Below are 26,454 nucleotides of genomic sequence, written 5' to 3' on the forward strand. Positions count from 1 at the left end.
GCGTCATATTATGGATGACCACACTGGCCTCCAGGGATTCCTACACCAACCCCAGGATTTTTTTTGACTTGAGCCCTTTACTGTGCTAGTGCCTTTTCCTCCCCATAGGCCTATTTTTCTTGGCTGGAGGACTCCTTCCTTCTCAGATCTCAGCTGAAACCTGAGAGACCCTCACTAACTACCCTAAATAGGGAAAGCTCCCAGTCCATTATTTTCCGTCCCAGAGCCCTGTTTATTTCCTTTGTGGCACCTACCGCAATCTCTAATTATATATCATTTATTTAATTATTTGATACTAGAATGCAAGCTCAATAAAGTCAAGGGTAAAATCTACTTGTTTTCTTTGTATTCCAGCACTTAGCCTTGTGCCTGGTGATAGCTGGGGCTCAGTGAGTATTAAATGAAGTGAGTATTAAATGAAGTGAGTATTAAATGAAGTGAGTATTAAATGAAGAAGCACTGCTTTAGAACACCGATTATGCTCCTCAGGGCTACTACTCATTATCACGAGTTTGTCTTCTATTATTTTGCTTTCTCAATGCCTAGAAAAGTACCCTGTGTATTCCTGGACTTCAATAATTGTTAGCATTAATTAAATAAAAACCTCACGTTGTCATATTGAGTGTATGTGATGCACTTGGGGGATGAGGGGGACATCTGTGAGGAAACAGCTTATTAGTCCTTGAATAAAAATTCAAATAGTGGTCAGGAACTTTCAAGAGGACTTTAGTATAGTCCTGCCAAAGAAAACAGTACAGTCATGTAAGAGAATTGAATTAACCATATAAGAGTTTGTATGGATTTATCTTGAATTCAGTACGTTCTAAGAAAAACAGAATTAATCTCATCTGGCTTGGCAAAGACATCATACCAAGATCTTGAGGCCAAATGTAGGATGGACAGGCAATTATCTGAACTCTAAGGAGAATTAGATGATAGTATGAGAGAGAAGAAAGAATCTTTCAGAGGTGTCTCCACGAGCCAGGCTCATCTGCAGCGAATAAAAGCGGTAAGAAGTGTCCAGAAATCCAGGCCAGTCGGGGAGGGGAATTTATGGAATTTTCTTCTTTGTTTGATTTTCCTTATTCTGTGTTATAGAAATAGAATAGCTCTGGCTGAAATTTTTCACTAAAATGTCTTAAAAATAAATAACGCATTATAACATCTTGAGAATGTGACTGCATCTGAAATGGATAAACTCTGCCGTCCTGAGAGAATAATTCCATGTATCACGTCCATCTCCCCCCTCATGTGGGGTCATGGCCCTGTAAGCAAAGGTGCCCAATTACGGTCCAAGCCTCGCAAGACGGCCCGTGCCGTCTAGGACTATGATGCAGAATTGACGGGATGGAGTTTGCTGGTTCCTCTGGGCTATTTATATGTCGTGTGCTTCATCTTCAACATGTATGATAAGAGTGGGGCCTTATTTTCATGGATTTTACTGCATGGAAACCCAATGTAAGAATTCAAAGAACATCAGAATTATGTCCATTAGCCACATAACTAATGTTGAAAATATTTGGCTTTGTAGTCTGCCAGGGGTGGAAAATGGTGCCAGAACTATAGTTGGTCTGGGAATAAGCAATAATAAACATGATTTTGGTTTTTTTAATCTCTTTTACTTTTCTGCGACATGCTCTTTTTCTCAAAATAGTACAGATCATTGATCTTGCTCAATAAATGAGTTTTTTTAGAGGCAAATATGAAAATAAGATAGTGCCTAGAAGTTTTGCCTCCTCTTCTTTTTTAGAAACCTTTTTATACTCAACTTTCAAGCCTCAATACTATTAACAGGCAATAATATGCTAGATGGTCCAAAAGCATTACAAAGAAATTAAACATAAGACTTTAGACCATCTAAGTTGTTACTGCCTTATGATAGTGAGTGTGTGTGTGTGTGTGTGTGTGTGTCCAATATTTGGATATGTGGGAGCAGAAGACAGTTTCTTCCCAAAGGTGACATTCTACCTGGACATGTACAGCCTGGCATGGCCATGGAAAGGGTGATTAAACTTTAGATGGGCAGGAAGAAGTTGGTTTTTTATGTTGTGATTTGTCTTAATCTTGATATTCTTGTAATCAGAAAACCCGAGCTGTATGGCATCTTCATTTCTTCCATAAACCATGAGGAAAAAAGAAAACAGAGACCATTATGAAATAGGAATCCTAAAAGGGAAGGAAAGGAAGTAATTTCTGTGGGAGGTGTGTTAGCTGTGCAGAGCTGAAATAGCACTTACCTTTAATGTTAAGAAAGACAATGAAAAATTCTAAAGAATACATTTTTAAAAACTCAGCCTTACACTGAGCACCCAGATCTTGGTTTCTGATACCCCTCTCCAAAAAACTGGGTCAGGGCTTCTTGCAGGAATGTCTGATTGTAGGACCGAGGCAAGAATCACACAGTCGTCAGCCCAATAGATGAAGCTGAAACAGTTTGAGCAACAAACAGTTATGTGTTGTCTCCTATGCCCTTATCCAGATCAATATAGAACAGTTGTTGAGGCAGGGAATTTTTATTAAGGATTCAAGGAATCAGGGTAGATAATTTGCAACTGGAATTCTTTAGAACAGTCCTGGGGTCGGCTTATGATACACATGTGGCTTAAAAGTGAAGGGTGGGATCCGCACTGCCTGGCTTTATTTTTTTTTTTTTCAAAGAAAATCCAATTTTATTTTATTTTTTTTATTAAATCATAGCTGTGTACATTAGTATGATCATGGGGCACACCTTACACTTGGTTCATAGACTGTTTGACACATTTTCATCACACTAGTTAACATAGCCTTCCTGGCATTTTCTTAGTTATTTTGCTAAGACCTTTACATTCCACATTTACTAAGATTCACATATACCCTTGTAAGATGCACCACAGGTGTAATCCCATCAATCCTCCTCCCTTCACCTACCTCCCCCCTCCTTCCCCTCCCTTTCCCCCTTCCCCCTATTCTTAGGTTGTAACTGGATTATAGCTTTCATGTGAAAGTCCTAAATTAGTTTCATAATAAGGGTGAGTACATTGGGTACTTTTTCTTCCATTCTTGAGACACTTTACTAAGAAGAATATGTTCCAGCTCGAACTTCCTGGATTTAAATCCCTTCTCTACCAGTACTGTGGCTTTGTGCTTGTGACTAGTTTCTTGACATTTCTTACCTTAATTTCATCATCTGTAAAATGGGGCTGACAATAACATGATAAATAACTAAGGTGTGTGGGTTGAGTTAACACAAGTAAAGCTCTTCCTGGATAACACACAGAAAATAGTTAATAAATATTAGCAATTAGCTATCACTATCATTAGCAGTAATATCAGTATTACAGGAGAGCAGTGGAAGTGCCCTCACTATTTATATAATCATATGCTATATGTAATTTACCTTTTTTTCTCTTTCCCTAACCTTAAAATTGCCAACCGATTGTGTCTAGAGATAGGAAACCACTACCTTTCTTATTACAAAATCTTGTTATATGCCTATGCTATGTTTTCTTTCAAAGGTGGAATTTAAGCAGGAGAACCCATTCATTAGGCAGGGCTATGAAGCAGATTGACCTCAGTTGTTAGTTTTGCTTTCAAGGAAGAAACATAAGCTCGGTGTGCTCGGCTGACCTTTCATCACTTATCTGGGAGAGCTCTGATCTGTGCACCTGGCTGTGTATCGCCCTGACTGTTCACAATGCCTCCGTGCTGATGGGTTTATCTTTTTAGAATTACATCCACTGATTAGCGGAGACTCGTCTTTTCCATAACTTATTTATTAGAGGGTGATATGAACATACAAGTGCTTGGAGATGGCAGGTGTTTTGTGCATGGGGACAGTTGTCTATAAGTCTTATATAGTGCTCCGAGAATATTTAAACCCTGCTATACTGTTTAATAAGACATGATTTTTCATGAAGACTTTAGATTTCTTTCATTTGATGTTTTATATGTACAGAGGAAAAATTTTTCAGGCATATCAGGAAGTGGAGGTTGGGGTAGGCAAGAAAGGAATAATACCTCCTTTGCTATAAAGGTAGCAATGTATTCTGTTTTATTGTTTACTATTTCCTTCAGCTTACTTCAGTTTCCTCGTACTGAATAGTACCCACTAAGTGGTACAATTGTATTCTGTTTGCTGACCAAGGTAATGTTGAAATAAGAGATGGTAAAAAAAAAAAAGAAAGAAAGAAATAAGAGATGGTATTACCAAGTAGATATGGGATTAAACAGGTTATCCTCATTTATTCTCTCCTTGAATAGGATCTCTTCAATAATTTCAGGTTGGGAGAAAGGGTATGGATTTTCTTATCTATTATAAAGAATGTGGGTTTTAACCCATACAGGTGTGTTATATTACTCTCCACAGGTAGGAAGGCTCTAGGTTTGGAGAGGCCTAAAGCTTGTATAATCTAGGAGTCTTATGTAGGAGAAAGAATACAACATTACAAATAAAAAATCAACTATTGCTTTAGAATAAAAAATTTTTCACAACAAATTAAAAATTTATGAAACCTGGCAAATACCCACAGATGTTACAAAATCCAGAACTATAGCAGAGTGTTATTTATAAAATGCCCAGTGCACCTTCTTTCCTATCTTAAATGGCTACCTACTCTTTGATCAACTCTTTGACAACTGTTTTATAATGTCACATTCTACAAAAAGAATTAAAAAGATCATTCAGCCTTTCCTTACATTAGGTATGTACTGTATATTTCTTTTCAGAAATATACATTTCTGAAATGTATCCCCAATGCAATTTCCTATTATCTGGATACCAAAATACTAACAGTGAGATTTACCTGACCCAAGAAAAAATGTGATGATTGGTAAATTGGAATGGAACACCCAAGCTTACTAGACTGTGGCTAAAATATGTGACGGTGAGCACATTCACATAGCGCCTCTAGGACCAAGAAGCCCAGGCAACCGAAGGGCCTTGAAGCTTAAGCTCTGTTTGTTTCATAATCAGTTCCCCTTTGAAGGCGCTTTGACCCTTCTTCTCACCAACAAAGAGCCACATTATATTATCGGTGTGTTTTCCTCTCCTAAAGACTCCTAATTATTGGATGACATCAGTATGCTAAGGATAAGAAGAAACTGTTTTCATTAAAAAATAATGACTATAGCCAACATTTTTTAAAGTGTATTTGCTCTTTAAATTAGACATTTAAGCAAGATCTAGTGTGCACCACATATTAATTCTAAATTACCAAAGTACCCACGGAAAGAACTATAAAAATATTCATGAATTATTTACTCACATACTTCCAACAGGCAGTGGCTATTTGTCTTTATCTGACAGGTTGTATTTTGATTATAGTCTAGTGACCTTGAACTTAGGAAACTTTGTATCTTACCCAAGTGCATTTTAATCCCATAAGTCTTATACACGTTCTTTATATTAAGGAGACAAAAATTAATCAATAAATACATTCAGAAATTACTCTAGATTCTAAGATATATCTTAATCTAAAATGAATCCATTGAAATTTAACTATAAGGCAAGAAATAAGTTATTAACGACCAATTTTTCTTCCTAATGGGGAGTCATAGTTAACCGTAATATTGCTGACACTGAAGAATCCTGTGGCTGGCATCAGTAATATGCACAAAAAGTCAGCGTACGATTGTAGCTACCCTCCACAAATTTCTCCTCTTTACTGGCAGCAAGAAAAAGCCCAGAATATGAACGTTCAGGTTAGAAGAGATTTGTAATTGTAGCCTAGCTACTTGCTAGCTGTGTTAATTTTGGATGACTAAATCAATTTTTCCTAACTTTAGCTTTCTCTCTGTAAATGGGAGTATGTACCACATAGGGCAGCTGTCAGAATAATTCAGAGTAGTTAAGTGCCTGGCTCTCCTTCTGACACGTCATGGCCTCTTGGTGAGTGCTAATTCTCTTCTCTCTTTTCTTGCTTTTCTTTCTGTTTCCTTTCCAAGTGAGCTGACATCTTTTGTCATAAGTCACTTTTTGTCATTCAGCAAATGCTCAGGATTGTTTACTGCATACAGGGGCTTTGGCCAAGTGCAGAGGATTTACAAAGCTGATTAAGACATGGCACCCCATCCCAGAAGCTCATACTGGCAGGCAGGAAAACTGACTAGATGTAACATGATAAGTATTGCTGGGGTGTTCACAATGTTCAGAATGAGCAGCCCCATCCTGCTGCACGGCTGAGGTCTGCCTGGCTTTTATTTCCAGGCATCCCATTTCGAGAGACATCATTTCACGCATTCCCATTTCAGTAGGTCCATCTTGTGTTTCTGTCCCCTGACCCTCTGAGAGTTCCTCACTTTAATTTTCCACACTGAGGTTGATGTCGGCTTCTATTCACTCCTTTCCCCTCAGATTAATATAGATCAGACTAGAGACCTCAAAACATTTTTAATTGTGATTTTTAATTGATCCTTTTCAATTAAAAATCCACAAATTTACCATGCACCCCAATAAAAATATGTCTTTTGTATATGTTTTATTAATTTGTGTTTATTATATGTCATGCAAAACATACTTTGTAAGACTGGCTAATTAAATTAGGGACTTGTGCTGTTATGCTATGGATGGCTTCCTGAAAAACTCTGTATCTTGAAAAATTAGTTAATAAAAATATTAGGGCTTAAGTTTTCCCGTAGAATTAAGACAATCTAAGCAAATATTAGCAGTTAAATCTCAGTGGGCACTGGCATCTTGCATAATCGTCAGCCAGTCTTTTGCAGCCTTGAATCCTGGGCGTATATACACATGTCCTTGGATATGGAGGTGTGGAAGGCACTCTGCTCCGAATAGACACAGCTTCCATCAGAATTTAAAATCTGATCCCAGGTGCTCACTTCATTAACTCATTGTTTTCAGTGAGGGGGGCATGTCTTTGCAATTTCTACAAGTCCCCTGTAGCTTAACCTGTTAGAAAGCTGAGTGATTCTCAAAATTCCTAAATAGCCACTGCTGCAAAAACAAACACACAAAAAGGCACTTTTATAAATTTTCAGCTTCATTCTTAAGGTTTTCGAATATTGCTAAGCTTTCTCCTTGATTGTGAGAAAGCTTGTCCATGACTGCTTCAAAACATTAACATCTGGGGAAAATTCACGAGTGAACCCAAGTGACTGATACACGTACTGAGCCCATCCCCCTCTTTATCAGGCACCGTGTGGAAGATCATGTGAAGAAACATGGAACAGAAGAGATTGTATTTTTAAAATGGTAATTTTAGTTGTGAGTAGTAGGGGAAAAATTCTGATAATTTAAAAAAAAGAGATACATTTAATACATGATATTATTTTTCACAACATTTTTTTGACGGATAGGCCTGATAGATTATCTCGTAATCTACCACATGGCATTAGCTTGGGCTTGAATTAGCAGCACCATCTTTACCTCTAATATTTTGGATGGAATCTTTATACCATTTGTCCCTTACATGAGGGCTACTTTCTTAAAATTGAATGTTATAATGCATTTCTTTATGGACAGACATAAATCAGGTGCCCACAGATATGTATTCAATAAGCTCAAAGCACAAATAAAATTGTAAGGTCCTTTGCTTTAGGAAAGTTCTACTTTTCCCTCCAGGGCCTCCATCCTCAAGAAGCCAAACCTGACTATCTGATGTACGCACGCAGTTTAAGTGCCAGTCACATTTTAAACATTTATAGTATTGTATCTCTTCCATGAAAATAATATAAAATCACACTTTCTTCCAGTGCCCAGTGGAGTATCTTACTCACTGCTCTGCTGAGCACGCCCCTCTATGGAGACGATGGGCCCTAAGGCCGCGGAACACATAGAGCGTCAGTCCTACTTGGCCTTCAACCACGTTGCAGGGTCTTCCAATCAGTGCCCTGTTTTAACACTTCATAATAAGCGTGGTTTATAGGTCTTCTGGCACTACTTAAAAAAATAGCTATTTACTATTGGTCTACTGTACCAGTGTTCTTTGGACCTTTCTTGTATCGATAAAAAGATAACAGACTGAGGTTGACTTTTTGGTTTTTTGATACTGGATATTTTGTCCTCTTCTACATTATCATTACATTGGGCTGTCATGTACATCTTCAGTGATAGATGTCATTTCTCTATCCTGGCTATATTTATCTCTGTCTATCTACGCATCTATCTGGCTATCCTCTTTTTGTTTTCTTATGTCTGTGTTACTCTTTTTTTTTTTTTTCTTCTTTACCATCTGTGTTACTCTTTAAAAATGTTTTTAGTAAGTTGTATTCTATTAGCCTCCAACTAATAGTTTTTCATTATTATTTTGTTTGCTTAGAAATAACATTAATTGTCGTTCCCACTGTGTATTTTTTTATTCTGTACAGGGTAGTATAGAAAAAGCAAAAATGAATGGTGAGTATAATTATTCATTTTGAAGCATTACTTTGAAATAAAAATGTAAGAATATAATAGCACATTTTTGCCTATTTAAAATATAATAAAGTAGGGACAAATTGTTTAAATAGTTTTGTATTTAATAAAGGCCTACTAGTGTTTTACAAACTGTTCAAGAAAACTTATCAAACTTGCCCAATCATATGGAGTTAAGTTAATTTATGTAAAAGAAAGATTATGGTTCATGAACAGAAGGTAATATATAGAACATGCAGTTCCAAAAATTGAGAATTACATTATTAAGTATCAACTTAGTGAATACCTCAGAGTTTGGTACTCTTTATTTATTATTAAGATGGTTTAAGAAGTAGCCCTATACTTTGCAGCTATTTAAAATGGAACATGGAATGCTCTCATAATGAAAGAAAAAAATATTGATATGTTTTCAATATCTAGCTGAATGTTCCTTGTATCTAACAAGCTTGTTATTTCAACAAGTGCTGAAAGAAGCTTATTTTAGGGCAGCACCTGTGGCTCAGTCGGTAAGGCGCCGGCCCCATATACCGAGGGTGATGGGTTCAAACCTGGCCCTGGCCAAACTGCAACCAAAAAATAGCCGGGCATTGTGGCGGGCGCCTGTAGTCCCAGCTACTCGGGAGGCTGAGGCAAGAGAATCGCTTAAGCCCAGGAGTTGGAGGTTGCTGTGAGCTGTGTGATGCCACGGCACTCTACCGAGGGCCATAAAGTGAGACTCTGTCTCTACAAAAAAAAAAAAAAAAAAAAAGAAGCTTATTTTAGCTTTTAGTTATGCATATATATATATAGAGAGAGAGAGAGATGCTCGTATATAATACATTTATTATACAATGAGGTAGTGATTATAGAAAATTTTCAGAACATGTAACTAACTGAAGGAACTTCAAGAATAGCCAGGTGCTCTATGATAACAGATATTTTAGGTAATGAAACAAATAGATCGTGTGTGATCAGAAATACCAAGTCTTTAGGACATGATATTAAAACCATGATTATAAGATCATATATAAAGAGTATCAAAAAAAGTATACACATTTTAATAAAGGAAAAAATGTATTAAAATTATAATACTTTAGGATGATGAGCTCCTTAAGGATCTCTTTGGCAAGTTTGGACCTGCCTTAAGTATGAAAGTAATGACCGATGAAAGTGGAAAATCCGAAGGATTTGGATTTGTAAACTTCGAAAGATGCACAGAAAGCTGTGGATGAGATGAATGGAAAAGAGCTCAATGGAAAACAAATCTGTTGGTCAAGCTCAGAAAAAAGTGGAACCTCAGACAGAACTTAAGTGCAAATTTGAACCGATGAAGCAAGATAGGATCACCAGCAAGATGCCAGGGTGTTAACCTTTATGTGAAAAATCTTGATGATGGTATTGATGATGAACGTCTCCAGAAAGAGTTTTCTCCATTTGGTACAATCACTCATGCAAAGGTTATGATGGAGGGTGGTCGCAGCAAAGGCTTTGGTTTTGTATGTTTCTCCTCCCCAGAAGAAGCCACTAAAGCAGTTACAGAAATGAACGGTAGAATCGTGGCCACCAAGCCATCGTGTGTAGCTTTAGCACAGTGCAAAGAAGAGCGCCAGGCTCACCTCACTAACCAGTATATGCAGAGAATGGCAAGTGTACGAGCTGTGCCCAATCCCGTAATCAACCCCTACCAGCCAGCACCTCCTTCAGGTTACTCCATGGCAGCTATCCCACAGACTCAGAACTGTGCTGCATACTATCCTCCTAGCCAAATTGCTCAACTCAGACCAAGTCCTCGCTGGCCTGCTCAGGGTGCCAGACCTCATCCATTCCAAACTATGCCAGGTGCTATCTGCCCAGCCGCTCCTAGACCACCACTCAGTACTATGAGACCAGCTTCTTCACAGGTTCCACGAGTCATGTCAACACAGCGTCCTGCTGACACATCAACACAGACAGTGGGTCCACGTCCTGCGGCTGCTGCTGCTGCAGCTACTCCTGCTATTCACACCATTCCACAGTACAAATACGCTGCCGGAGTCCACAATCCTCAGCAACATCTTAATGCAACAGCCTGCTGTTCATGTACAAGGTCAGGAACTTGACTGCTTCCGTGTTGCCCCCCCCTCAAGAGCAAAAGCAAATGTTGGGTGAACGGCTATTTCCTCATATTCAAGCCATGCGCCCTACTCTTGCTGGTAAAATCACTGGCATGTTGTTGGAGATTGATAATTCAGAACTTCTTCATATGCTTGAATCTCCAGAGTCTCTCCGTTCTAAGGTTGATGAAGCAGTAGCTGTACTACCAGCCCACCCAGCTAAAGAGGCTGCCCAGAAAGCAGTTAACAGTGCCACTGGTATTCCAACTGTTCAAAATTGATCAGGGACCACGAAAAGAAACTTGTGCTTCACCGAAGAAAAATATCTAAACATCGAAAAACTTAAATATTGTGGAAAAAAGAAATTGCAAAATATAAAATAAATCAAAAAAAGAAAGGAAACTTTGAACCTTATGTACCAAGCAAATGCCAGGTCTAGCAGATAAAATGCTAGTCCTAGATTACTTACTGATTTAAAAAAAAAAATAGTAAAATATCAAAACAAATGAATGTTTTATAGACCCTGGGAAAAAGAATTTTCGGCAAAGTACAAAAATTTCAAGCATTCCTTTCTTTAATTTTGTAATTCTTTACTGTGGAATAGCTCAGAATGTCAGTTCTGTTTTAAGTAACAGAGTTGATAACTGAGCAACGAAATGTAATTTGGATTATAAAATTCTTGCTTTAGTAAAAATTCCTTAAACAGTGAAAAAAAATTATAATGCTTTATTAAAATATAACACAAAATACATTTTGGTACCCTCTGTGTCTATGTACAAACACACATACACACGTGCACACACACATATAGTTTAATGCCACTTCAAGATCACCTAAAAATGTTATTTGAGCCTGGATTGACTTTCATCAATTGATGTAGGTTAATTACCGTGAATTACTATTACTATTGTTTATCAATAGGAGATTTACCAAAGAAGTTTTCTTTTCTATCTTGAAAGATATCAGTAGTAATAACAATTGACATTAATTTTAATTTTTTAAAAATTGGCTAACTATACCTTCTATAGTATACACAAATGTGAGTTGTACAGCTGTAATGCTACATTTTTTAAATAATTAGATACCAAGTCTTCCTGAAATCTTTATTAAAGAATATTCACACCAGTGTATTACACACTATATTCAGCTTCCAACTTAAAATGCTTCAAAATGATCTTTTAAAAGAATCTTAAAGCATCAAAAACACAATGGGAAAGAAAATTAACGTTATTTCTAAGCAACAATCAAAATAATAACAAAAACTACCTTAGCCTAACAGACCACAACTTACTAAAACATTTTTAAAGAGCTACCCCTTGCATGATCCATTTGTTTCATTGTCTAAAATATCTGTCATCTTAGAGCACCTTGCTATTCTTGAAGCTCCTCCAGTTATGTCCCTTAAGCGGTTAATAAAATAGCAATTGTAAAGTTTCCCCCCCATCTCCTGTATAACTTTTCTCTCACATTATGGCCATTTTCTCAACAACCTTGAATTTTTCTCCTTTGTCCAAGCTGTGTGATTTAAGATGTCACCTTTGTGAAGGCTTTGAAGGAACTTTGTAAAAACGTGGAATGAAAAGTTGACACGATAGTCAATCTCCACTGAGCAACTGAGCCAAGTACACTACCAAACGTTTCCACGCCCATTGAAATATTGCAAAGCCTGCGCAAGAGGGAGCTGGAATCTTACTTTGAGAGAGAACATTAAGTAATAGAATATACTGTATTAAGCTTGTGTATATATACAATATACATATTTGCGGGTACATACTATGTGAATTAAGAAGGAAAATATCTTATTTGCCCTTTTTTTGCATGAAATTTCACCATCATGATTTTGTTCTATGTACTTCTATTCAGCAAAATCACCTTCCATGAACGTATCAGGTATACTGTATGATTTGTGAAAATTACTCTTTGGGTTTTTTTTTTTTTTTGAATAAAATACAGTTCATTTCTGTACAACACTTTGCCCACCTTTATGTGGTCTGAAGATTTGCTGTAATCACCACCTAGCTGTTATATTGTATATTTCTTATATATAAATGCAATTAAGTGATGTTGACCTGGAAAATTTTACTTTACAGATCACATTAGGGAAATTAACATCACTTTCGAAAGTGAAAACAAAATACAGACTTCCAGGGCAACAATTGTTTTGCTGCTTTTCTATCCCCTTAAAGTCCTGAGTGGCATTGCTTAGATGAAATTATGCTTTTTATCTTGCGAAACGATGAATCGTGCAAAATAATGATGGTTTTCTTCAAATACAAACATTAATTATAATTATAGCAGCAATTGACAAAAATGACATAAAATGGTATTTGTGCTAAGAATACTAACCAAAACTGTAAAGCACATGCATAACTAAATGATTTGTTGGGGAAGCAGGTTTATAGAGTGGGCTCCCCTTCTTCTCCACGGGGATACAGTTCAAGACCCCCAACAGACACCTAAAGCCATATTTAGTATCAGGACTTATATATACTGTTTTTCCTATGCATACATACCTATGATAGAGTTTAATTCATAAATCAGGCACAGTAATAGATTAATAATAAAGAATAATAAAGCAGAACAATCATAATATACTTTAAGAAAAATTATGTGAGCATATTTCTCTGTCTCAACATTTCATCCTCTATGACACTCACCTTTCTTCCACTGATGCTGAGAGGTGATACGGTGCCTCCGTGATGAGACGGAGCCAGACGAATGAAGTAGGCTTTGTGACATAGCGTTAGGCTACTATTGACCTGTATTCCTGAATCTGTGTAACCAGCCCTTACTTGCAAAAAATGACTAGGTGTCACTAATTTCAGGGCCTCCCTTCCCTCCCTTAGGCTCAGTGCTTTCTGGTAGAAATATATTGCTGTCAACTGAAACGTTTTCTGTTCATGTCTTCCACCCACAAATTTAATGCCTTTTCCATCTTTACTAAGCACTTATCATATACCGTGGCTGTCACTTTTACAGTCTGAGGTGCAACAGTAAAACTAACACGAATTTTCCTTCCTAAATTCACAGATAGAAGATTCATTCTCACCACAGATCTTAGCAACCTCGGCATGTGTTTTTTTTTTTCTTTCCCTATTAAGTCAAGAGTGAGAACATCCACCTTTCGACTTAAAGGAAGCACTTTAAGCTTCTCTGTGGCATGTCCAAATTGCCACCTCTCTGGGACCATTATTAGGTAAAATAAGGATTACTGGACTGCAATCATTGTGATACCTTGACAGTCTGTCTGCTCACCAGGACAGCCACGGACCCACAGGCAAGTGGCATGTCCAGTGCCGAAACGCTGGACAAAGGGGTGATTGACATCCCGAGCAGGAAGGAGCAGCGGTTTCATGAAGCTGCTTGGAATGGACTGCCATTTAAAACTGATGAAATGTTTCTTTCTGAAACTTTGATTTAACATTTTTAGACTACCTCATTTCCCAGACAGATGGTCATGTCAAGAAATTGTCAATTGGGTCAGATCAGACCTAACGATGCAAGTCAATAACTTGTCCCGCCTTCCAAAGGCCAAGCTTGTATTTACCACTTGGAAAACAAACCACAGATCTGGGTATCCTAAGGGCCCTGGAATCGGCTGCAACTCCAGCTGCCCATCCTCTCCTGGAAGCTCTGCCTTCAGGCTCTGCAGATGATACAATGGGAACCAACACCCACCTGCGGCCCCTTTGCTCCCCACAGTCCCCTCTCTAGTGGATTTTATATCTAGTGAGGAAAACATAAAAATAAATGATTAATGCATAAATAATAAATTAGTGACATTGCTGTGGATAAAGTAAATTGGAGGTTATTCACAGGGAGTAAAAAACTTGAACAGTGTCTCCTAGGGACTCATCCAGTAATGTCACCTGATCCTTTGGTAAAAGAAAATCCTTTGTTAAAAGAAACTTTTTACATTGGCCTTGGGAATTGGGGAGGGGGGGATTAAAAATTGGAAGTGCCTATTTCAGGGCTTGTATAAATGCAGTTACTGTCTTTCCAGCTCTGTAATTGGGTTAGCAGTGGAGAAGCCATGCTCTTTGGACCTAAACAGATTTGGATCCCTAATCTGTGTGTATGATTTGTTAGGTGTGTAAGTTTAGGAACAAAATTTAAGTTTATTCATTCTCAGTTTCCTCTCCTTTAAAATGTGTAACCATTATCACTATCATAGTTTTGGTTACTGTGAGAATTAGAAGACATAATATAAATGAAGTTTTAGTCTCTGAGAGGTGCGTAATCAGCATTTTTCTTCCCTTTTCCATTCATTCTATGATTCTGTGTTCAGTTGAAGACCCTCTTAGACAACGTTAAGACAACAGCATTAGAAGTTAAGAGATCTACTTTCCAGTTTTGCTACTGACCTGTTGCAGGACCATGGCCAGTTATTCGGTCCTTTTGGTCCTCTGGTTTCTGCTCCACAAAATGAGGAAGATGAACACAATCATCTTTGTGGTTCTTCTTCTATTCTAATGGTTCTTCTATTTTTTTTTTTATTCTTAATTTTGAAAAATTTGAACTGGAACAGGAAGAGGAAGGAAAGAAATCTTAAAGAAGGAAACTGTAATTCAAAAAATGTGTAAGGTTATCTTTTTTATCCTTTAAAAAAATGTACACAGCGTAGTTTGAGCCCTTATTGTGTGCCAGGCATTTTGTGCAATGTCACAACAAGGGTTAAGGAAGATGTAGTTTCTATCTATGTTCAGGCTCAAGTTAAACGCCTGGCAAAATCTGAAAGCCAAAACACATTGGGTAAGTGAGGTTAGATATGGGACCTGGAATAACTCCTGGCACACAGGCCTGGAGGCAGGCTGCCCAGCTGATCACCAGCTTAGAAAGTCCACCCCAGGACAGAGTCCACATGGCCAAGAGATTCAGGGAACATTTAGCAAAGGGTTTTATAAAACAACGTAGGGAGTTCCTCTTAGGCGTAGCAACAGAGAATGTAAAGGGACAGGGACAGTACTGGTGTTTATGTATGATTATCCAAACCAAAGTGATTCAATTGAGATCCCACAGTAAAACTAGAGTGTGCGGGGAGACCCAAACTGGAACTAGGCAGAATTTGCCCAGAGCAGATTGGAGACCAGTGTGTTGGGCAAGGGACAGCTTGGGACTACCCAGTACACAGTTTATTGCCCTGGAGCTGCGATCTGGGAGAGGGAGAAAGATGCTGCTGGACTGACCCAGACGGGTGAGAAAAGACACTGGGGACATTTCAGTGCTCACTGCTCTGTGTTTGACTGGTCTGGGTTGAGCATGTCAGCAGAGATAGTTTCAGGGAACAAAGGGATTTAAAGGCAGGGCAATGAGGGCAGTTGCCCAACCTGTCCTCTTCTAAGCTTATCATTGAGCAGGAAAGGTAGGAGAAATCTAACTATATTGAAAGATTTGGTACGGATCATTGGAAATTTGCAAAAAGAGGGCATCAAAATATGGAAGGGTTCTGATTTCCTTATGCGTTGGCCTATAGATGTTCATGCCTACTAGGCAAAACTTGTTGCCTACTTTGACTTTAAAGATTAAGGGGACAGTTTTTCATGTTTAGTGAAAAACGTGCTATGCCTCAATTTCTTTACCTATAAAGTAGAGATTTAAACCAAAAGATAATCTTTGTCCACGGTGATTTGAGGCCAAGTGTATGAAAGCTCTGACTTAAAGAATCTGTCAACAGAGCTTGAATAGGTGGGGAGAATAGTGATAGGTTTTTGTAAGTTTTAACCCTGGATGAAAGTTGGAATCAACTGGATCATCTGAGTTGCTTGTAAAATACAATATATTGTAGTTCCTTTCCTTTCTTAATGATTTTGATATGCGACTTAGGCTGAGGGTGCTATATTAGGAGACTGTTGCAGCTAGGAAGAATGCCAGGAGCAAAGAACGAAAGACAAACAGCGGACTTATTTAGGAGCCAAAGAATCATCTGGTTCTGGTGGCGCAGGTACCAGGATACATGTGCTGGGGCGTTACACTGGGGCAGCAAAGATAATACGCCAATACACAGAGAGGGCCAGTGGCAAAGCCTGAGCAAACTATGTCCAGGGAAAGGGAAGAACCATGACTGGGAGGGGAGAGTATCTAGAGAAAGGATATGCGCACAGAGAGAAAAGTTCAGACACACAAACAAACACACAAAAAATGTAGCACAAACTGAGCAGCCGTGCAATTCTTACCCTTTCCTCCATTTCAATCTTTTGTGATTGTCAAATACACTCAGGCTGATTGTTCTGGTTTCCTTATGTGTTGACCTATAGATTTTCATGCATATTTAGTGAAAATGTGCCTCAATTTCTTTACATATAAACTAGAAATTTAAACCACAACAAAAAAAAAATTGTCCACTTAAAGCTCCGTAGTGATTTGTGGGCAAATGTATGAAAGCTCTATTTATAACATGTGTTCTCACAAACAGTAAAAAGTACTTAAGTTTTGTGTAAGAATCTGTTGGTTAAATCGTAACTGATGATAACACTGTACATGGTGCACGTTTCATGAACTCTGTCAACTGCTACAAGCATTACTTAGTGAATTGGTAATTCCAATTTATTTAATATAACCTGTTTTTCAAAGAATTTTTGCTCAAACCTTTAGGAACTATCTGATCTTATAAGACTCCAGTCCTTTTAAATAAGATGCCGAAGTTAATGAGGGAAAAAACTTGTTGCCTACTTTGACTTTAAAGATTAAGGGGACAGTAAACCACTTCAAAGCCTGTCTTTTAATCTCATTGTTTAGCCCTTTGTTGCGAGGGGACAAGGGGGTGTGATTTTTTATCCCTGTAATCAGTTTCTGTCAAGACTGGCTTTCTAAACATTTGTTAAGGGGGAGTTACAGAAGTATTATGGGTGATCACTGGTCTCTCACCCTGCCCTGATAAAAGGAAAGGTGGGTGTGAGGGCCTCAAGCCACCAGTCTGGTTGGCTTTCCTCTGGGGCCTGTGAACTAACCTCCACCAGCCTCTTTCCCACTTCCAGCAAACACACCTAGAATCAAGGAAGATTGAGTCTGAAACTATCAAGTTGTGGAATGTTTGGCTTTCTTCTAGAAAACATGGAAGGTAAAGTTATTGGTATATTTTTTCCCTTACTTCCAGAAATACTCAGCAGCTTTAATAACTCTTTGGGTTGGAATTAGGGGGTTGAATGCAGAAAGAAATTTTTACACCAGCTAAAATTATTTTAACTCTTATTATGACAATTTAGTATCTGCTACATTCCACAAATAGATGGTGTGTATAAATGTAATCTCTGGAGTTTGCCACATTCTACAGGATTGTATATGAATTTTTTAAATTATGAAGATGTTTTATGTCTATTAGGAAATGCAAAGAAATTCCAAGAGGGATCAGAAAATCAGCATATAGAAGCAAATAGGAGGAAATTTGAGACTAAAGAGTACTTTTCCAATTTAAGGCAAATAGCCTTTCCCTAGTGTTCAGATTTATTCATTATTGGCTAATGCATGTTTAGGGAAACATTCTAGGAATCTTTTTGGTACATAGTGGATTCATCATGATCCCTTTTTGGAAAGTTTACTATTTGTGTGTATGGGCTTGATTGTAGTTTTTTAAAACATGATACCTACCTAGCCTTTTAATCTATGTAGATATCCTAATTTAGGGTTGTATTTGCTTCTGGAAATATGGTGTCTACTTATAGGTTTTTAAATATGTGTACTATTTTTCAATTGTGCTTTTCAACTAAGGGCCAATTTTCTAAGTTCTACTTCATAGCACACTTTCTACTGAAACCTGTGAATATCTATTAGTACTTAGTTGAGGAGTTTTATCCGTTTTCTCAGAGAATGCAATATATAGCCCATGTCAGTCACCCTTGTTTAAATATTATCTTATATCAAGATACAAATGAGCTATTATCTTTATACCTGTGTGACTGTATGCTTTGTTTGTAAATAAGGTTATCATTTTGAAAGATAATTCAGTGTCTCTGAAATTTAAGAATTTGAAGTATAAAAGAGATATTTGATCGTATACTATATGCCTTGTATTTTTAAATAAATAGCAGCACTGAATTTTTTATGTGTATTTATATTTTTCGAGTTATCTCTAGCAAGTTAGGAAAACAGTAGTTCTTTTCAGAGTTTCGTTTATTTGCTAAGGTCTCATGTGTGAACTCATATGGAAAACTAAAGCCATGTGTTGTTATGGCTAGTACAACAATCCTTTCTCTTAATATCTGAACTTTTAATTCAATTATTGAAGCTGGAGTTAGAGGTAAATGATAATTTTGGTCAATATTTTATTGATTATCTTTTATAACTAAAAAAAGTCAGAATCTGGATTAGTTTTGAGCTGTCTAGAATAGCAGTCCCACACAGTGACATTTGAATTGAAGTGTCATCAATTTTATTGTTGCACTTGTTTCTGATATATGAAAGATAAACATTAATCAAAGTCATAACATCACTATTCTAGTGATAGAGAGAATTTTGAAATAGCATCTTATGCTATTTCAAAACATCTTTAAGGCATCACGTTCAGATTTATCTTTAATTTAGCAATGGCTGAACTCAGAAGTAATTCATTATCTAAGAGCCCAAGATAATCTTTAGCAAACCATGTGTTTAGTAAAAGTTTAATTATTATCAATGTCTATTACCTGACAACATAAGTTATTCTCTGTAATATATAAAATTCACAAGACAATCATGCAACAATTTTAACAAGTGGAATAGAACGTATAACTTGAGTGGCTGAACTGGTTTATGTACAACAGTGAGCTGCCCCATGGGTACAGTATACTGTCCATTTTCCATCTTTATCTTGACTCCAGATTAACATTCTCATAACCACATAAAAGCGAGTAGTTCATAGATGAACCATCTGTGCACCAGAAGATGATCCTGAACTTGTTAAGCCTTGTCATGTTAGAGGGAGACTTTGTGCTATTTCTGAATTACTGCATAAAGAGTCTTGAGTTTATACCACCTAAACTGATAGAGAGAGAGGGAATGAAAGCCATTTGATGTTTATTTTCTAAATGGCACATTAAAAATGACACATTCCTAGAACTTCGAAAGTATTAGATGAATAGCTTCTTTGATTTTAAATTGAATATATTATACATTGAAATAATGTCATAAAGCAACCAAAATATTGAGCCTCCGTCATATCCATTTTTCCTCTAAGATTTACAAATTAAGAAGCCTAAATTAACCTATACATCACACAAATATAAAGATAATAGCTCATTTATATCCTGATTTAAGATAATGTTTAAACAAGGGGTGATTCATGTGGGAAGTATATTTATTCTGACGTAGAATTTATTATGGGTCATTACAGAGATAAAAATAGGTTTCATTATATGTAAACTGTTGAGATTTTTCTTTTGCTTTGATCTTACCATTAACCAGATACTAACATTGGTATCAGTGTTAATAATACACTTACTTAAATAATTATATGTGTTTGGCAAATGCAATTTCAAAAAACTTTTTATTTTTAGTTATTATGGGTACATAATAGTTATGTGTATTTATAGAGTTCATATGATGTTTTTATACAGGCATACAGTGCATATTAATCAAATAAGAGTAGTTGGGGTGTTCATCACCTCAAGCATTTATCATTTCCTTGCAATTTTTAAAATATCAAGAGCATATTCTGATACCATTCATTATTCAAGAAATCATTTGTCACCTCGGCACCCATAGCTCAGTGGTTAGGGTGCCAGCCACATGCACTGGGGCTGGCGGGTTCAAACCCGGCCCAGGCCTGCTAAACAACAATGACAACTACAAATACAACAACAAAAACATAGCCAGGCATTGAGACAAGAGAATCATTTGAGCCCAGGAGTTTGAGGTTGCTGTGACGCCACAGCACTCTACCCAGAGCGACATAGTGAGATTCTGTCTCAAAAAAAAGAAAAAATTCATTTGTCATATCTGTATATGAAAAGGACTAAGGACTAGAAGAGGACAGAATGTTGCAAATTGATTTGTTTGCTATGGTGATGATTTTGTTTTTTGTTTTTTTTTTAATTTTTATTTTTTTTTATTAAATCATAGCTGTGTACATTGATATGATCATGGGGCATCATTCACTAGCTTCACAGACCGTTTGACACATCTTATAAGGGTACATGTGAAACTTGGTAAATGAGGAATGTAAGTGTCTTGGCACAGTAACCAGTGTGATGAAAGGTGATGATTTCAGATAACTGATTTTCATTAATATTATCAAGTGTCCATGTAGCACCTCTTAATTTAAAAAGGAAGGCTTTAATGTTTAGTTAGTTATGCTGATTAGAATGCTAAGATTCTTTAGTTCAAGACCTGCAAAATGTTTCTCTGATCCAAGGTTCATTAATGATATTTTAAGTATGTTTGTTTAGAGTTAAAACAGGTATGCCGAAATTTAATAAACCTATAGACATCAAATCAAATCCATTCTTAAAGTAATAGAGAAATAGAATACGCTGTGAGAGGCTAAGAAAGAGGTCGAACAAATATCTTACTACTGTGTAGGTTAGAAGACGATCTCCAAAACACCAGGCCATGGCAATATAGTCTATTTCTATGTGCTTTATGCTTACAGTTGTAAGAATGCAGCATTATTTTAAGTGCCTTTAAGTTAAAAATGCTAAATTGCCTTAACACAAAAAAGTTTCTCCGCTGACATTTCCATCTTTTCCTCTGCCACGTCCTACTTCAAGTTTCCTAAGTGGATGCTTAGGTGAATTTCGATTTTAACTATTGGAGGAAGGATCTGAAGATGGTCTGTTCTTTCAACAGTAAGATCATACATAAGATAATTCTGTTTCAAAATGTTTTGTAATTGATTACCAATATTTATTTCTCATTGGATATATTTTACCAGTAAGAGAGAACAGAATATATCTTGCCATTTAAGTAATTGACAAATATCAGATTTTGCAAAGAAAGACTATCCTGTGTCATATAGAAATGATTGTCTTCTGTGGATCACATAATGCATGTTAACTCTTATGAATGGTGCTTCATTTATGAGATATTCTCTTTTCTACAGATTTTTAGTATTTGATTTTATCTGGGGCCCAGTGGAAGCACCAACCCCCACTTTCTTCACGTAAACCATCTACCTAGTCTCGCTACTTTCTACTATTCCCATCTTTCACCTCTTCTTTATATCGCCACAAGATAAGCTACCCATGTTTTATTATTTCATGTAGAAAAAAGTTATGCATCTTGTTCTTAATTTTAAAATTGGCATAGTGTTTTCAAATTGTTCCCCCCTGAATATAATAAAATGAATTTTTCTTTTGGTGACCTTATACTTCTGAGGCCTCCTTAGAATTTCTTTGTCATGTTTTCAGTAACTCCTGCTATAAGAAAGTTCCATCTGTACAGGAGTGATTTTTACAGCTTCAGTGGAATTTTATTGCATTGAACTAATTGCTCAGAGCAGCAATTGTTTCATCAGTCAAAAAAATTAAAACTCTCAATAGCCGGGCGTTGTGGCGGGCGCCTGTAGTCCCAGCTGTTCGAGAGGCTGAGGCAGGAGAATCGCGTAAGCCCAAGAGTTAGAGGTTGCTGTGAGCTGTGTGATGCCACGGCACTCTACCCGAAGGCGGTACAGTGAGAGACTCTGTCTCTATAAAAAGAAAAAAAAAAAAATTAAAACTCTCTTTTAAACTTACTGGCAATCATTTCAAGAGGATGACTGTCCCATTCATCCAATAAAATGTCAAACCTTTTAATTAAACCAAGTGTAAATTCTGCCCAGACATAGAGTAACACTTTCAGGAGCTTAGGTTCCATTCCTGCTGGAAGGTGTTTACATCAGCAGTAACCTGCAAGATGGAGACAGGTGGGATTCTTTTATTTACTGCAAGTGTCACCTGTCTGTTAAATGCGGATAAGCTATAATTTTATAAGCCTTTCTAATTAGAGAAATTGTGATTAGTGTTAATATCTGTAGATAAAATCATGTATTTAGGGAGAATCCTCAATATAAATGAGCTTTCATTATTTCTTTTTTAATAGAAGACGTCATGAAATTAAAACCAAAACACCTTTTATTCTGGGTCTGTGAGGCTTGGCCGTGTATAACAGTACACAGGTGGTTCTGGGTTTGAAACGTCAGAGGAACTTGGATGGCCACACATCTTCTTCCTGTGACTCTTTAGTTGCTTGTCCACTGGTGTTTACAGAGCAAAACGGATAGAAGGCCGAGAGAAAAAACACCGAGTCGCTCATTTGCTAAAGCCCTGGACATTAATACTCTTGAAGTTCACACTGCAGTAAAAATGCCCTCTTCAATAAATAATGCCATGCTTCCCGCTATTTCTATCATTTACAGCTGATAGTAGCAGGAGCAGCGGCCGCACAATATTTCTTAACCCCGCCAAACACCTCATCTGTCCGTAAATCCTCTAGTGTTGACAGACTCTTATACTGACCCTCCGAGACTTTTATTGCCATTTTATTCTTTTTTTATTGCCTCTTTTTCTCCTCCTCCTTTCTCCCTCCTTCTCCTCCTCCTCCTCGGATCTCCTCCTCTTTTTTCTCTTATTTCTAAAGCCATGTGCTGAAAGGGAGGTTGCAATTTTCATTTTTCTAGTGAGTGATATATGTCCTTATAGTTTCTTTTGCTTAGTGTTGTCAGGACTGTAGAAAAGGCAAGATTCCCTGCTGTGGGAAGCCACCCCTAAGCAAATGAATCACCGGCCCGGTGAAAGGTCACTTGAGGACCCCTGTGTTTCCTCTTAGTGGTCAGTTAACAATGACCCCTAATCCTTAGCATTTACTGAGATCGTGAACATTTTTATTACCAATACTTTCAACCCCGAAGACTTCCTGTTCCTTCTTTTCTTTATCTCTTTTTCCTTTTTTCTTGACTACACAAATCCATACTGAGTTCATATGGTGGCAGAATTTTTGCTTGGAGCTGGGGATACAGAGATGACTGTGTCATTATTCTTACAATTAAGGAACCGACAGCCTGGTAGGAAAACAAGAAGCAAGCAAAGAATTGTAATAGTCTGTGAATATGGTGATAGAAGCAGGAGCCGACGGCCAGAAGAATAATTCAGCATGGCTAGGACAGTGAGGAAAACTTGGCAGAAAGTGAACATCTCAAGCTATGTCTTAAGGCAAATAGAAATTTTACAAGGAAAAAAAAAGAAATTTTACAAGGAAATGAAGAAGAGCAGGAGGGAATATATAAATAAAACATGTTCTGGCAATGGCAGCTGAAATAGACTGCCTATAAATCAGGGTGAGAAAGTGAGGTTGCCATTGATAATAGGACTGGAAATACCTTCAAAGCTGGGTTTGTAAAGGGCTTTGTGTGCCACTGGAACTGAGAATCTTATTCTTTGATGATGAATTGCTATCAAATATTTTTAAGCAGAAAAATTATCAAATTTAATCTTTGACAATAGCAAATCAAATCAATTAGGACAGAGACTTTGTTTTATTTATTTCTAAATTCCTGGAGCTGGGTAGATACCAATAAATATGACTTTGACAAGTATATGTGGGATCAGTGTAATTTCCGATGGAAGATGTCAGAGGCAGGGCACCGCGGGGAGGCAGCTGGGGTGATCTGGGTAAGAGATAACGATGGCCTGATCTAAGGCAGTGCAGGTCAGTTTGAGGAGGCGTGAACAGGAGAGAGACTGCAGAGGTAACATGGATAGGCCTAGGTGACAGATTAGGTCTGGGGACCCCAGGAGGAAGTTAAGATTTCTACAGTCACTCTAGATTTACTAGAGTAACTTCCAAACAAGATTTAAAAGGACAAGTGAAAGCTCGGCATCCATACGTAGTGCAGTGGTTACAGCGCCAGGCGCATACACCAAAGCTGACAGGTTCAAACGCAGCCTGGGCCAGCTAAACAACAATGACAACTGCAACAAAAAAATAGCCGGGCATTGTTGGCCAGTGCCTGTAGTTGCAGCTACATGGGAGGCTGAGGCAAGAGAATTGCTTAAGCCCAAGAGTTTGAGGTTGCTGTGAGCTGTGATGCCCTGGCACTCTACCCAAGGTGATATAATGAGACTGTCTCAAAAAAAAAAAAAAAGGACAAGTGAAAATGCAGATTTTGGGGTAAAAATGGTGATTCTTATTTGGGGATCTTCCGTGTTTGAAGTTAACGTAGTACATCTAGATGGCAAGAGGGATTGAGGGGTCAAGGTGTCAAATTAGGAGCCATCACACCAGGGTAATGGCCAGGCTTATAGGAGCAAATGAGATTCCTCAGAAAGGGGTTCACACAAGAAGAGGGTCACTGTTCCTGGAGAAAGTAGAGGTGGATGGGACAAATGGGAAGAGTGAGGAAAAAACAGCCAGAGAAATGGGGAGGCATCCAAGAAAAGAATTCCACTATCGTCCAATCCTTTCCTTCTCCTCCTCTGCGACTTAATTCTTCCTTTGGTCTTTGAAGGCACAGCATGCTCACCCAGGTCAGACACCATCGGCGGTGGAAAATTTGTTGATTTTCCTTTGTCAACTCTAGGTAATATAAATCACTTAGGAATTTAATGACAACTAATGACCAGACTTGGAATTGTTCATTAAAACATTTAGCAGGGAGGAGACAAAACAGAGAATCACTAAAGGAATCAAAATATAGGGGAGAATCCTTTAGGTAGCTAGCCAAAGGGAATTTTACACAAAGCTTAGAACAGAGCTGGGACAGCCCGTGGGACTGTGTCTCTGCTATGACCGTTTTCTCATGTTCACGGCATTTATCCCAACACGGATTGACCTGGGCTGCCGCCTCAGGCACTCATGAATGACACAGGTATCACTGAACGTGGAATTCGCTCCATGCATCTTTGGTGTTTGTTTTCCTGAGAAAATCTCTTTTGGAGGTGAGAGTTCTGGTATTTTGCAACTATAGATGTGAAATGATCTACATTAATCATGCTTTCGGGTAGAATTCATATTTCTGATTTTGAATACATTGGCATAAATCCAGTCTGATTTTGTTCTCTGACTTTTCGGTAATCAGAGGTGATTCAGGGTCTGAAGAGTTTTTGGAGTGAGCTTTGTTCAACTGGAACATAGAAGAGAAAGGAGGAAAAATGCAGATTCAGTAAGACCTTTCACATGTTATTTCTTAGCATTTTGATATTGTTTCTAGACTGCTTGCCTGATCGTATGGAAATTTAATGACAGATCCCAAAACCTGTCTAAAAGATTTATAGGTCATTTCTTTCTTTCAGAAGTTGTTTATTGATCTCACAGTCGTTGATGATCAGTTGTGTTAATTCCAGGGTAGAGGCTGCTTTGCAGTAAAGTTAATGGCTTCTGTGACTTAATGCGTAGGAATAATTACGTTATTGAAATAAAACCACAAGACTAGAAAGGGCCCCCACTCCTAAGTAAACACATACCTGTTAACAACAGGTTTAGCTAAACAAATAGAATATTTGGTGGGGTATTTAAGTCAAATTTCTAAGTTTTAATGAAATGATGCAATTGCCAAAGAAGTGTTTTTGTTGGTTTTCGGTAGCTAACACCATTTTGCAGTCTGTGAAGTTTATGTTTATTATTTGTTCTTAATCACTTTCTTATAGCTACATGTGTGTTTTCAAAAAAACATTCTCCCAGTCGTGAAAAGCAGCCATCTATTTCCCTTGTAGCCATCTCCTATCAAGAAAATAGCATTTCTCTCGTTTTGAGGCTCACCTCTCCCGGAGCACGCACCCTCTGCTGGGAATTCCAACCTCCTCAAGACTCTACTTGTGTTGCTGTAGAATTTCTTTGCAGAAGTGGCTCCCAAGTAGAATGTGCTGTGTTTAGAAGAGGGTGATGGATCCCTGTTGACGTTTCATTTGCATAGCAAAAAACATGTGTTTGTTTATTTGGGAGAGAGGGGGCTGAATCTGGATCCCAAGACATTTTTCGCCTCTTTACTGCCTCCCTCTGCTGCGCATGCCCAGTGGTATTTCAAGCTGGCTCTTCAATTGTCCTCTCAAATCCCAGATGTACAACCATCATTGCTTCTGCTCTGGAAATTTCTGCTGAATGTCATATAAAAGTGATGTTCTGTCCATTTCTCTACTGAATAGAAATTGTTCT

At 37.6% G+C, this 26,454-nt stretch overlaps 1 protein-coding gene and 1 pseudogene across 8 annotated transcripts in view; both read left to right on the forward strand.

Annotated features, from left to right (window-relative positions):
• ARHGAP24 (Rho GTPase activating protein 24) overlaps positions 1–26,454 on the forward strand; it is a 668,175-nt gene that overhangs the window by 565,504 nt on the left and 76,217 nt on the right. Inside the window, exon 1 of one of the 7 annotated variants that reach the window (XM_053600241.1) lies at positions 15,330–15,613. The exons of 5 other annotated variants lie outside the window; for them this stretch is intronic. Coding sequence is in view for 1 of the 2 variants with exons in the window: in XM_053599857.1 (XP_053455832.1) it covers positions 17,470–17,476 (7 nt within the window). In the remaining variant the exon portion in view is untranslated. Of the gene's footprint in view, positions 1–15,329; positions 15,614–17,457; positions 17,477–26,454 lie in introns of those variants that run through there. One more of the 7 variants, XM_053599857.1, reaches the window with a different exon arrangement.
• Positions 9,430–11,126, forward strand: LOC128592458 (polyadenylate-binding protein 1-like; annotated as a pseudogene). Its single transcript, XR_008381884.1, has one exon. The product of XR_008381884.1 is annotated as a polyadenylate-binding protein 1-like (transcript).

This window comes from Nycticebus coucang, chromosome 1 (assembly GCF_027406575.1).
Source record: "Nycticebus coucang isolate mNycCou1 chromosome 1, mNycCou1.pri, whole genome shotgun sequence".
NCBI classification, from domain to species: Eukaryota; Metazoa; Chordata; class Mammalia; order Primates; family Lorisidae; genus Nycticebus; species Nycticebus coucang.